Genomic DNA, 14,460 nt, shown 5'->3' on the forward strand with positions numbered 1-14,460 from the left:
CCTTTGTTCTCATCTTTGTGGTAAGCAGCTCTGATTGTAAAACAATTCCTCTCAACCCTCTTAAGAGGTTACTTAATAGCTCTAAGTACTCATGCATTACTTACCAATTCTCTAAATACGTTCAACAAAGGCTGTTAGAATTTTTCATTTTATCTTTTGTGTTAGAAAATCCTACTCTGAATCTCTTAAATATACATATAAAGAAGTTGGATTTTGAATTGTTACTCAGTGGAATACTAGGGAAAAAAAATGACAAGAATTTAAACTCCAGGAATACTGCAATTCAATGGAAAAGCAGGCTCATCTAGTATCCATTTATTCACACCTGTGACTCCCTCAGCAACTAATGGTATTCTCTACTCTGGCAGCTTTGCTATCTTGCCTTCCAATTTGATTTGCAATTCATGCACTTGGCTGTATTCTCCCAAATCACCACCATTTATGTTAGGTAGCGCAGTGAAGCCTTGACCAAATAAAAGTCCAATTCTGTTACAAATTAACAGCTTTACATACAAGGTGTCAAAAGAAAAAAACCACAAACAGAAGAAAAACATACAAAGAAACAAAAGACTTAAATAGAAAGCATATCCTTTCTTCTTTTAGTCTAAGTATACTTTTTGATTGCAGTTTTGTGGCATTGATTTGTCAAGCACATATTGTCTTTTTCAGATTGAAAAAGAAGTGGGAACTTGGTCAGACAGAAAAATATCTAGGAGTCAGATACACCATGTCCTGTCTCATGTAGGGTTGCACTTCATAGCACGAGGTATAACATCACATGCTATGAACATCAACTGAAGTATATATAGCTTCAAGCACGTGAAGATTTAACGTGAGTAAGAATGTTCAAGATTTAATGCTTGTAAACAGCTTTAGCTATTTGATACTTACAAATGCTTTAGCATGTAGTACACATTATTATCTTGTGCTTAGGAAACTGCCCTTATGAAGCCACGGTTTCACACTAACAGAGTTTAACAAGATTGGGCAACAGTATTGCCTCCATTCCAATTTGTTACGTCACTGACTCTGCATTACCTCCTCAGTTTCAACACTGTGACACTTTTTCCAAGGACACACTATGTACTGATTCCATTTACTCATAGGAAGGACACGGAGAGAGGCAGATTTCCAAGCCAAATCAGTTCTGCATTCTACTTCATAGCTCAGGAACAAAAATGGTTATGCCAAAATAACAAGTTAAGGAGTCTAGAGGAAGAGGTTTTTTTATTGCTGACTACAGTTAAATGGAAAGATACTTTGTGGTATGTATTAAAAAATAGTGTGGCACAGAAATACCTTTTTACCAACATAAAGCAGCTTAACATTTATTCGTATTTTAAACAGCATTTCTGTTCAAAATAATGTCATCCATTTTATAAAACGTACCTTCAAGCTACATGTACTCTTAAGAGTTAAAAATCATGGAAATCTTGGAGTAATACCAAACAGAGTGTAACATTATAGTATTTTACTCATTTTTTGTAATGCCAGTATGATTGGCAATAGCTGCATAAAACAGACATGAGTGGATTAATGCACCTTCTCCATATTACGTATCATCACTAACCTGGACATTTCTAGTTTTCCAGTTGCATACTGCTCTAGTTTGATGAGTTCAGGCTGAAGAAAAGTATCCAGCAAATAAAAAGCAAAGTTTATTTCCTCAGATGAAGGAACATGCCATTGGATGTCCAAGTTCCACAGGTCACCTGGTTTACCCCAGTCCTACAGTAAATAAAGACACTTATTATTAATCAAAACATGAAGACAATATTTTTTTTTTAAAAAAACCCAGCATTTAATATTACTAAAAAACCCCTAACACATGAACTTGAACTAGCTACTGCTGTAAAGCAATTATGCTGACAATTCTGGGGGAAAAAAATCCCAAGAACACAATAAACCCAAACAGAAATCCAAAACCTACTCTAACGTCTACGTGTAGCTGTAAAATAATACATACCTGAAAGGTCTAAAAGGAAGAGGACTGTACTGGTCTAACTGAAATATAAGTTTATTATTCCTTTGGTTGTATACAAATTCAGAAATACTATGTACAACTCGGACTTTTGATACTCCTATACAGAACAAAGCAGCTAGCCCATTTAATAGCACTTACTTTCAGTCCTGAACCACAATCAGGAAACTTTCTATTTTTAAAATGAAAGTAATAAAGGAAAGCTTAATTTTAAGTTGGACTTTCCATATAATGCTAGGTCATCTCATAACAAAGACAACTTTTTATATTTTGGCTTACAAAGAGCTCAGACTTGCTATAGAATTAACCAGTTGAGTACTTGGAAGAGAACAGTCAGCATTTATAACTAATTCATACTCAGTCCAAGCTTAGGAGTATATTAATTAATAGACAGGCCTTCCAGTCTTTACTTTCCATTTCCTGTCTTTGTCCAATTTTACATGGTGATTTAATATTTCAATACTTCACCATCTGTTCCTAAAATGCCGGACTGACCTGACTGACAAAAAACTACAGTAATACACTTACTTAATGTAGCCTGCTATAACATATCTTCCTTGGATGACCAGGCTAGTCCTCCATGAATATTACTTAAGAAAGTGACAGCAGTTTTACACTGGGACAACGTAGGAAGTATGTAAGTGACAAACTCAAGCTGTTAATATCAATTAAGAGCTGATATAATATAGACTTTCTGTAGTAGTCATTGAGGTATGGAATAGCAAATTAATTGTGATTTCTTTTCAATTTCAGAGGAGGAATTTAATAAATCTATTTTTGTGTTGGGGCATTTAATTAAGATTTTTTTGTTTGTTTTTAAATTAGTATCTGGTCCAATTGGATCTTCCCATCAGTTTAGCAAACTGTACTAGCTTTTAGTAACAAGCATTAGATTATCTGTAATTGTAAAGTTATGTAAAAGCACTTTTCAGCAAAACGCAACTTTATATTCAAATAGGCCAGCTGAAAACTGCTGCAGTGTTCATCTGTAATACTGATAAAATGACCTCAAAGTCTTAACAGCAGGCTAACATTACTTTTGACAGTTTCAGTAATTTTTAATACTGCCACTTCCACTTCCATTTTATCTCAAGCTCAGTGCAGAACCATTGTTCATTTGTCATTCTGCCTACCTGTAAAACACCGTATCTCCTTCCTTGCAGTTTTTTGCACTGATGTACTCTTATTTCCACACAGTCACCATAAGTTGTTATATTTGATAACCGTATTTATATGAAGAGCAACAAGGAAAGACTGCAGCTCTTATCCACAAAAGCAGATGAAAGACTAACTTTGTCCCAGTGCAATAATGCTTCCTATGACTGGATATTCAAGTAAAGTGAAGAGCAAAATTCTCCTGCTAAACTCCAAACTTAACTGTTTATACCACCATATTTCGTGATAGCTGGGTCTCAATTAAATGCATCATTTATTACAAGATAAAGAAACATGAGCAGGCACCTTTGCTTTGTATTATCTTACTGTAGTCATGCATTCATTCTAAAACACACATCATGAAACTAATATGTCATGCTATAAAACTAATCAAAACAACAGTCAGTATTCATTGTTTATTATCAATATAACTTTGTTAACTTGCAATTTGCTGTATGTTTCAAAGCCTAAAGCATCTTTCAATTACACTTTCCATTGCTGCTACCTATGTTCAAAAATCTCCAAATAAAACCAAATAATATAGTGTATGATTGCTTTTTAAAAAAGAAAGTAAAATCCTCTAATCCTAAATAAATGAAAATCCTTGCCTTGATAGGAAAGTATTCAGAAAGAGGCTTGTCAAAGCCACCTGGCACACTGCAGTACTCTGTGGGGTAGATAAGTGTAGCAGAACGAAGAAGATGGTGCAGTAGGTTACAAGACAGAATGTAACCCTGCTTACAGGTTAAATGTAGGGTTCGCTGCAGTATCTTCCCAAGCTGCTCCCTGTACAGTAGCAACTTCTTTCCATCCACTCGAGTGATCTAATAGGAAAAGACAAACATTTCAAAAGTAAACATAACTGATTTTGTTCTAGAGGACTAAAGAGAGGATTACACTGCTCAGTTGATCCTGTACCAAGTTTCATCCTGTATGTCACATGGAATTAAAACTGAAGACTGAATGTGCACGTGAACTACGACTACTGCAGGAAAAGTTTAAGAAACACTAAAAACTGTGGTATACATTGCTTCTCGACCCTGTTCAAAACTTTCTAGCAATATTCATATTAATTTTAAAAGATTTATCTTTACCAAAAGCATCTTAAGTTTTTCCCTGCACTGATCCCTTTTCTTTCTCTTATCTCTCAGTAATTGTACTAAATGCTTTAATTTTATGCCACATACACACTGTATGTTAATTTTCTTCAAACAGCAGCCACTTAGGTCCCATTTAAATTTGGATGAGAAAAAAAAAGTTATGCAGTGTCATTCATACAACATTTACTTTGTTTTAAAAGCAGAAGTTTGTTTTCTTCATCTTTCAGGGGCATTAAACAGAATTAAAGGACATACATGCACCGGAACAACATTCTTTGCAATACCTCTGACAAAAGCTGGAGATTCCAAAGTAGCTCCTTATCTAGTTCTTCATCATGTAATACATCATCATCTAGAGGAACAAGTGATAAGCACTGCTGTAACAATACTGCAGTCAAGTCTTCCAAACAAGCTAAATCATAAACCTGATGCCTGCACCCCAGAAGTTTATTCTCAACTCTTCCATTGCAACCTTCCAATCACACTGCATCCACGTCCAGCTGGAAGTTACTTTAGCCAATTGAACATCTTGAATGCTTTTCATGAAATTGACGAGTGTCTGCAAACATTTTAAATCACCACATTTTAAAAGAGGCATGCTCCTGTAGCTTGATAGATTTCTGCCTTGAAATTACACATAAATAGTTGTTGGTTTGGTTCGGGGTTTTTTTAGATTAAATAATGGACAGAATTAATTTTCCATTGCTGAAATGAAGTTGTGGAAAACACACACAAGTTTTAAATATTATTTTCATGTTTAGCAAAAGTCAACCCAAAACAAAGCAAGTAACACTAGAAATCTTACAAACTTACTGACTGTGAGGTGAGTTATAACATTGCAGCAATGCGGTACAAATAGCTTCAAGGATTCCTCAGGGCGGCACTGGAAACAGCATCATAAATAAACCAATTTCAAAAAGGCGTCTTATGGAACTCAGCACTCACACTGATACAACCACTTCTATACAATGTTATTGAAAAAGAGAGAAGGATTGTATTTCATCTCTACAGTCAACCTGACATCATGATTTTTGAACACTCCAAACCCAAATTTAACATAAATGCAAGAAAAATACTTTGTGAATCAACCTCTTGAAGTATCACTATATGCGACCATCCAATTTTAAGAGGGCATAATATTAAGAACCACCTGTATTTACATGAAAAATTAAAGATTGTGCAGAAGAAAAAGTAGTAGTATTGGCTTTTTTTCTTTTTTAAACTAAAGATCAAGTGAAGTCAGAGCATTTTCTCTCACTTTTACTGCAGCTCGGCACATATCGGCAACCATTCGACCAGCAACTCTAGTCTCAAATATATTTGAAACAGCAAAGTTAAAAACCTTCTCCAAGGCAACCTAAAAATGAGTACAAAAAGACAGAGGTTACTTTTTTTTAAAAAAAGAAAACTAGGTATCATAAAATGTTTGATTTATACAGAAGGCAGCATTTGTACATAATATGGTATTCTTTTAAAACAGAAGACTGCAACTGTGATTCATGTTAAAAAAAAAAAATCAGAAGAGAGAGACAAGGAAAACTGACCTGTAGAATGCCTAAAGCTGACTAAAATGTAACTACCATCACAGTTTAAAAAGCTGACAATGCTATAGAATAGGAGGATTAAAAACTTATGTGAATAGGAACTGCTTAGGAAAGAAGTCCTAAATGAGATCATTACACACGACTTGCAATTTATGCAACACCTATGTCTAATTGTACAACTACAGCCTTCACCAGAATAAAGGCTGCTACTGAAGTTGCAATGACACACGGTTTGTCAAAATAATTTGTTTACAGATTTTTCACTTTTTTTTCTTCTTTCTTATTGCACCACTCTGTTACAGCAACACATTGTAACAGGAAAACACATGACAGCATCCACTATCACTAAAATAATTCAGTTACAGGAAGGTCTATGTTCCCCTCCTCCTCCCAAGAGTTTATAAACAAAACACACTGAATGCTTTAACTGGTGGCACAACGAGACACTGCCTTCAGCTGGAGACTGGAGACACTTCTCAAATGTTGGCTTTGGGAAGAAAGTCAGATAAATCTTGTTGACTAACGAAAGCTTGTGGTGCTCCTGAGGAACTACACAGAACAGTTTTCCCTGAGTAAGCCAACAGTCCTCTGAAAGGAAAACTATGCTGTTTCATATACAAAGTAAAGCTAAGACACCCATTAGTTAACGAATAAATAGGGAATTAACTTATTAACCATTTAAGTGTTTTAAAGCAGCTTATTACCATCCAGTAACTTGCAAGGCAAGCTGAACTACATACAGCGTAGGTTACATATGATTACTTTAATAATGAAACACCAGGAAAAATAAAAAGTAAATACTTAATGACAACAAAGAATTAAGTTAAGACTTAAAATAACCAAAAGATTCCAGACAAGATCATACCAAAATGTCCAACGTAATGGCTCAAAATGTATAAAACCTAGCACCTCCAGATATATACATAATGTAATGTAAACAGAATAAAATGTGTTAACCCAACCCGCAAGGAAAGAATCTGTCCACGTAACAACATGGATTCTCAATCCCCATCCTTCAGAGTTTATTTTAATCCAGGTAATTTTCCTGATCCCATTAGCCACATGGCTCTTTTGCCCAGCTGAAGAAGTGGTAGAGAGAGGGAGAGAAAAGGAAAGCAGGGAATTGGGTTAACATTGCCATCAAAACCACAGTCTAAATCATAAAGTGATAAAATACGCTGTTAAAATCATTTCTCCTAACATTTATCATCAGTTGGCAAGAGAGCACCAAGAACCTGAGAGCTCGGTACTGATGTATATATAATCATAAAAAAAACCCTGTCATGAAGTCCTAAAATTCGCCCCCTCCTCTTCCTTGGTTAAAAGTGAAAGTTTGTAACAGGGCAGTGAAGGAAGGAAGAATATGAACTACCAGTAACTCAAAACAGAAAATTAAGCCTCTCAAAGACATGAAAAGCCAATGCTCTACATACCTTAAATATATCCTTTGAACACTGAGTAAGGATTGTACTGAAAGTAGAAGAGAGACCTAATTCCACTAGACTCTCTAGATGAGTCATTTTCTCAGTTTCAGTCTCCTCTCTGGTTTGTTCTAGTGTGCTGCTCTCTATAAGTCCAAAACATCTACACAAATACAATGAGTGAAATATTAGTAAGCAGAACTTGCAAGTTTTACAAAGCTGCTCCCAAGCTTTCAGCTATCCTTAGCTTACTTACCTATCCATAAACTGCAGTACAAAATCCTCAAATTCAGCAGTTGCAGAGCACAATTCTCTTTCCACCTACAATTTTCCAATGCAAAAGAAGCACAAAAGGTTGGCTTTTCTTAATGAAACATAAGATAAATTTTATTTTCTATATTAACTACTTCAAAAACACTTCCAATTTTTAAGCGATATAGACTACAGCACATTTTCGCATCGAAGTCTGTACAGTCTCAAGTACACTACATGAAACAATTATTAAATTTTCTTTACACTGTCCTGTCCAATTTCCTCGCCTTGATCTCTAGCCAAATAACCTCTCAGGGTGAAACCGGGTCTGTCTCTACGGATACAACCTTTGCTCTTACTACTGATCCAGCTTTCCAGCAGAGGGTCAGTGGGTGCCAGCTATGGTGACAGACTTGGCTCTGCTGACATATTTACATTAAACATTCAGCGTACAAACTGCTCTTAGTTTTTGAGTGCTGCAGCTCAGGGACAATGAAATTAATCTTCCAGTAGCTGAGCATTCAGAATCTGTGCCATCTGTAGCTACTAGCTGTTCTCTGAGCTACAAGAAGAGTCCTCTAGCAGCAGACAAGACATTTTACACAGCAGTTGCAACTACCATCATGGACACTGCTGCTGCCTCATTTGTAGTATGTCAGACATAGCTTCACTATTTGTGCCTGAACTCCTGTATTAAAAGCAGAAGCAAAAATCTAGTGATGAGTAGAAACAAAAGCTATTTCCCAGTCTCTCCTGTATTTTTTTCTCAGAACAATGCCAGAGAAATGGAGTGCAAGGAGATCTAGAATTTGAGATGTCTGCAAACAGCCCTCCAAAGCAGCAAACAGGTGGGCTGACTGTGTCTAATAACAAAGGGGCAGCAAAGGAGAAAAGGGAGCTGAGGGCTCGCTGTCTTATGACAATACTATCTCTTGATTGGAAGAGATTAATAAGCATCTGAAGAGAAAACAGTAGAATCTTAATCAGAAAAGAGAAGCATGACTGCAGGAACACTTTAAAGAAGAGCAAGCATTTTGAAATTATTTCCCACAGGAGGAAAACAGCCCTGAAAAGTGAAAAAGAACATTAGTTTTTTCAAAAATAACTACAAACAGCTGGGGGGGGTTGGGTTTGTTTGTTTGGGTTTTTTTAAACACCTATGAAGTTTTCAAGAGGAGACCAAACTCTTTCCAGAGTCCCCCAATCAATTAAGTTACCTCTTAACTCATTCTAAGACAGACTAGTTTTGAACTAGAACTGATGTATATACATCATCTGCTTTATTTTTTTCTTTATTGTTACCTTAATGTTTTATGGTGACAGGAAGTTTCCAAAATTTAATGGTAACAAAGCTGCTATTTTATTAGACTCAGAAAAATTTAGATGGCAAGGGACTGCTGGAGATCATGTAATCCAACCTCCTACTCAAAGCAGGGCAAGCTCAGAATCAAATCACACTACACAGGGCCTTGCGCAGCTAAGTTTTGACATAAAAATATTAGTGTTTGAATTTAAAAAATTATTTATGTGACAACCTATGACTGGGAAGCAATTGTAAGAATACGTGGCCACTTTGCACGCTGATGTCAGTGCTACAACACTGACCAGAAGCAAACGTGAGCCACGTCTTCGAGGTTTTTGTTGCATTTTTCTTTAACACAGTTACGCACACGAGAGACAGCAGCAAATCTGTTACAGTTCTAAAGAAATTACTACGTTGCTAGAAATTAAACTGAAAACTAGGCTAATTTTGTTTTTATAACTGCAAAGCACTCTTACCTCTGAAAGATCATCTCGTTCTTGCAATACAGATGAACAATCTACTAAAGGCACCAAAGTAGAAAATGTTGCAATGAACTGGAATGTAATCTGTCAAGAGTTGCAAACAGCTCTTTAGTAAGTGTTACTGTATTCTACAAATTAAAAGGTTTTTGCAATTAAGGTATAGGAGCTAAAGCAAATCATTACATTAAAAAAATTCCAGAGCCTAATTCTTCCACTGCAAAGATTCAATAGTTATTTCTGATTTCATATATAAAACTTCATAGTCAGCACTGCAAACATGCCTCCATTTTCTAAGTAACACTGATTTTGTGCTGAACTTTAAAGTTTCAAAAACCCTATAACGTTTACATTGTTTGAATAGATAATTAATATGAATTCCAGAAGATGTGGGCTTTTAGGACCTAATTTAACAAAAACCTAGTGATAAAGGTCTTCCTACTCATCTTAAAAGACTAGGAATATCTGCTGGGAGCTTTGGAACATCTATTTTATCTTGTTTATTTAGAGCTGCCCAAAAAGTCAAGTAAAGTGATTATCACAATTTGGTGTTAAAAGATTCACTTTGCATTGTCGAATAAGCCAAAAGCACTATCGTAAGTTAGAGGCTTGTAATATTAATTTTTTACAACTAAAATTGTGCAGGAACAAAACCAGGCTAAGAACTGCTGGAAAGATGAGTTACTCACTTTCATACAAATGTAAAAAAAGCTATCAGAGTGAACTAGTTGGCTAACTATCTTCTAAAAAAAAAAAAGGTAAGATTTATATACTCACCATACATTTACTGAAGTCATTTGGATCTACTCCAGGCAATGCTCTCATCAGTAGAGGTAGCATGTGTGTTGGACCTTCAGGAAACCACTTGCCCCCAGACACCAGACTACGAGCTACTCCAATTACACAGCTTAAAGTAGCTGTGAGCTGATGAGGTTCTGTCAATGTCTCAAGTGCAGGATACGTTCTATAAAGTTTAAAAGCAGTCATATTAGGAACAATAATGTTTCTAAAGTCTTCAATGAAAAGTGGATTGTATGTGTTATTTTCTACAGCAAGGCTACACAATTTCTGCAAGAAAAATTCAAGCTAATAAATGGTTCCAACAGTTTTTTCTCATCTTTTTCCAATGAGCTTATTAACACTGCTCTTTTAGAAAATGTTCCTTTCATTTGGTCAGTCCTATTTACAACAAATTCAGGATTAAATAATTTGTTAGCAGTTGCAGCACAGGAATTAACAGCTACATGGGCTCCTACGTTCAAAGCTATGATGATTTTTATGTTTGAGCTTTAAGCAAAAGCAAGCTGTATACTTCAAAGTGTAAGGTTCTTGTGGCAAGTGTGAGATCTTGCCTTGACTGCCTCTAGATAGAGAAGGGATACAGTACTTAATGTTGCATTAAAGTCCATACCTCTTTAATAAAAACCCCTAAGTTACCATAATTTTGAAATGCTTTTCTTACACTAAGTACTTTTACCAAACTGCTAACAGTTCCTGCTGTAATCAACAACCTACAGCTCAAGCAAGAGTCATAGTGCTACCCCTGCTCTACGTCATCCAAAGCACAAAGGATCTATCTACATCTACTGAACAAAATGAATTCAGAACTGCAGCCAAGGCAAACAGACCAGTGATAGCTTGAACTACAGAGCAGAGCAGACATTCAGTCTGCTCTCAAAACAGAAAAAGCAGTCATACCCAATATAGGCCTGCATTGCTGTCCTTCTTACAACTGTTATGCTTGAAATGTTTTTATATAAGAGCAGATTTATGAAGTTTTTACAAACAGTTGAGTCAGTAAGGTATGGAATTCAGGAAGGGCTCTTCAAGACAAACTCACTTCACTGTTTTTACAATACGAGTTGTTCAGGTACAAAAGTCTGCATAGGAGGAGGAACATGGATAGGGGCAAAGAACAAAGCTTTTCATTGGGGCAGGAAGGAGTTACATTTTTCTTTTGGAATTTTAGGCACCAAGGCATTAGTAATAGTACAGACTAAGTATTTTACAATAGCACATACTTCAGTGATTCACTTATGAAGTCAGAAGCAATGACAGTGATTTTAAACAATCTGTAACTGTAACATACTCAGACACAAAACAAATACAGCATTTATGCTTATTACTACATAAACCCACAGTGCCATCATTTATATCTGGCTCAATTGAAACCTAGTGGAAAAGTACAAGGTGCCTCCAAGTTGCTTTTTCAACTGTTCCACCCACTATCTTATACAAAATGCTAACAGAAATGCAAACGACCTGAGGACTACTCTATCTTGCACAAGCTACGAACAGCTTCCAGAACTATTCTATTTGCCAGATGTTTAAAAAAACCAAACCAAACCAAATAAAAACTTAAGTGCCCCCTCACTCCCTGTCTTGACTCAGGGGGAGCGTGTATTAGCAGCCCCTCCCACTGTAAGCACTTGTTTGCAGCAAGGAAATTGTTTATCAATTAATATGACTGCTTTGCTACTTATTTGTTGGGAACAGGGAAGTTGCAATGTTTCTGCAGAACTTACTTCTCAAGTACAGGTGGAATTACTAATTCAGGACGCATCAGTGCAAGGTTCTGCAGAGCCTGGGCAGCCTCCAGGCTTCCAGTTTTACTAAACATAGCCAGAAGAACAGGTTGAATAATGCATTCTACAAAGTCTGTAACATCTTGATCAGTAAGTTTATGACTATCAGGCACAGGAGTTAACCATGTCGTTTTCTTGTAGCGCTCACGATGCAGCCTTCTGACAACACCACTGGGTAACCTCTGAAGGAGTTTCATCAGTTTGTTCTGTTGAATACAAGAAATGCTATTCAGTTAATTGGCAGTAGCAGAATATGAGTCGCTAAGCATACAATAGACAACTAATAAGCCAATAACTTGAAATTACACAACTGCAATAAAAGAAAATTCAGAAGATGTTTACAAATTGTCATTAAACTTCGGTTACCAAAATAGCAATTATGCTGCCAGCACTAAACCTTAAGATTAAAAAAAAAAAAACAAACCATGAAAACAAAACATACAAAGGATATAGTGAAGAATTAAGATTACTTCGCAGTAATTAAAGACATCTTTGAGAGCATTCTCTGCACATTCACACATAAACAAATATCCTATTCTAGAACAAGTCACCTCCTTTGGCACTGCTTTAACCAGTCATGCTATTTTAATCTGTACTTTCCACCAGCTATCACAGGGAGATTCTTACATTCTCTAGCAGAAGACTCCAAGCCCCACCATCAAAAAGTTATGCATTAAAAAATCTTTTTGGCTTCGGTATACTCAAAGCTAGATTTCGCTAACTTGGAGCCAGTAGGTCAGTAATACAAAAGCTAAGTCACACAAGGAATACTGAGGTGGTGGTTTATCACCCTCCTTTGAAGTGCTGACTCCTTTTTCCTAGCTATATAGGAATTGGATACCTAGTTTTGGACTTCTAAACTGCACTTGTGTTAGATGTTTGAAGAATACTCCGATGAGGTGTGGTCAAAACTGCAGAATGAAAGTATGATTTGAATGACAGTACAATCATGTATCTTGAAAATTAAAGCCTCAAAACATTATACAGCAATCAGACAATCTGGCTGTTGGAGCACACAGGGCATCTATCAAAGTTTGATTTGACAGGTTTGACCATTGAAACGACAGCCAAAGTTATTCTCTTGACATGCAAAAAACCTCACCAGCCAGCGCCCATTATTTGAAGGATGGTAAAAAGATGCAATGCTATTGAACAATCCAGACAAGTGCTTCTGCACTAGTTTACTTGGTCCACCCTGTAAAATAAAAAATAATAAAAAAAATAACAGAATTTTATTACACGGAGTTAAAATGAACATGTAACACAGCAGTACAAGGTATAAGTGAGCATACTCACTAAACACAGCAATACCTCAAAGCATCAAATCACATCAAATCAAATTCCCTCCCTTCCCCACCCTCAGCAAGCTTTCTCCATTTAATCCGACGAGGTTCACCCTAAAAGAGGGATTCAATTGTTCAGCAGGTCCCAAGTGCGTATCCACAGTGGCACTTTACAGCTGGCTACTCCCTTCCAGAATGCCACAGACAGCAGCTGGGAAATAAACCTTTTCACCCACATTCCACCTGACAGTGAAACAATGCAGTTTAACACAAAACTTCAGCAAAAGATAGCCTAAAACCATGCTTCTACAGTGAGCCAAACAGAACAAATATTAAATACATACTTGCTTAAAGCTTTGCATTAGGTTTTGTTTCACTTTATGAAATACTAACCATCATGGCAGTGATCCACATTACCGCATGTCCTACATCATAAGCATTTGTTAAAAATCTCGGAACAACAACTTGATTGCTTCCCACTGGAAGATTTAAACTCCTCAAAATTCTGGTAAATATCTGGAAAAAAAATACTGGCATAAATTAATTTTCTAATCAAAAGATGCTTGGTGGTTTTTTTAAACAATATAACTGCCACAAACATATGTAAAAAAGTTCATAAGCTGAAAGATTCAAAGGCTCATATATACTATTTATCTAAAGAATATCATTAAGAGCCACTTCCACAAGAACATGGGATTAGTTATACAATCAGAGAGCACTTATTTACTTCAGTGTGTTGTTGCTTCGTTTTGGAGTCCGGTGATGACAGTAACAACTTCCAGTGCTGCCTGTTAGAAAAGGATGGCTCACATTTTTGAAGTTAAACTTAGGTCTTCAAATGAATACACCTAATTTGAAAAATTGGGCCATGGCAGTGTAAGATCCATACACAAAATATGATTTTTTCTTAGCATAGTAACACTGCAGACTTATCTCAAAATAGACAACCATTTCATAAAATGAGAAATATTACCTTTGGTACATAAGGATCCCAGTCTATGTACCCGATGTTGTCAGTGGCCAAGCGAGCAAAAAGATTTACTAGATGCTGAAAACAATCACAAAAGAAGGAAATATTCATTAAAACATATTCATAATAGAAGATGCACAAACATCTCAAGCTACTTGACAGATGCAAGATAAAAGCTACCCATGGCCAGTATATAATTTGTGAAGGGAGATTTCACTCTATCAGAAGCCATCAATATCCTATTTCATAATGCACCTGAATTCCTACCTTCAGGAGTCCACTTCATTACTCATCTGAGCACTGGCAGATTAAAAAAAATAATTTTTTTCTTCCAATGTAAAGACATACTAAGAGTACTTTTAGAAGTTGTATTCATACTCTCCCTTT

General features: G+C 36.1%; 1 protein-coding gene across 1 annotated transcript in view; it reads right to left on the bottom strand.

Annotated features, from left to right (window-relative positions):
* Nucleotides 1-14,460, bottom strand: part of PSME4 (proteasome activator subunit 4) — a 69,042-nt gene that overhangs the window by 35,483 nt on the left and 19,099 nt on the right. Inside the window, exons 7-19 of the mRNA XM_040612228.1 lie at nt 14,077-14,151; nt 13,497-13,619; nt 12,923-13,015; nt 11,761-12,026; nt 10,013-10,199; nt 9,233-9,322; nt 7,458-7,522; nt 7,214-7,364; nt 5,495-5,593; nt 5,050-5,119; nt 4,521-4,588; nt 3,745-3,960; nt 1,571-1,728 (exon numbers count right to left, since the gene is read on the bottom strand). Of these exons, the coding sequence (XP_040468162.1) occupies nt 1,571-1,728; nt 3,745-3,960; nt 4,521-4,588; nt 5,050-5,119; nt 5,495-5,593; nt 7,214-7,364; nt 7,458-7,522; nt 9,233-9,322; nt 10,013-10,199; nt 11,761-12,026; nt 12,923-13,015; nt 13,497-13,619; nt 14,077-14,151 (1,661 nt within the window). The remainder of the gene's footprint in view (nt 1-1,570; nt 1,729-3,744; nt 3,961-4,520; nt 4,589-5,049; nt 5,120-5,494; nt 5,594-7,213; nt 7,365-7,457; nt 7,523-9,232; nt 9,323-10,012; nt 10,200-11,760; nt 12,027-12,922; nt 13,016-13,496; nt 13,620-14,076; nt 14,152-14,460) is intronic.

The sequence above is a fragment of the Falco naumanni genome, chromosome 12 (genome assembly GCF_017639655.2).
Source record: "Falco naumanni isolate bFalNau1 chromosome 12, bFalNau1.pat, whole genome shotgun sequence".
NCBI classification, from domain to species: domain Eukaryota; kingdom Metazoa; phylum Chordata; class Aves; order Falconiformes; family Falconidae; genus Falco; species Falco naumanni.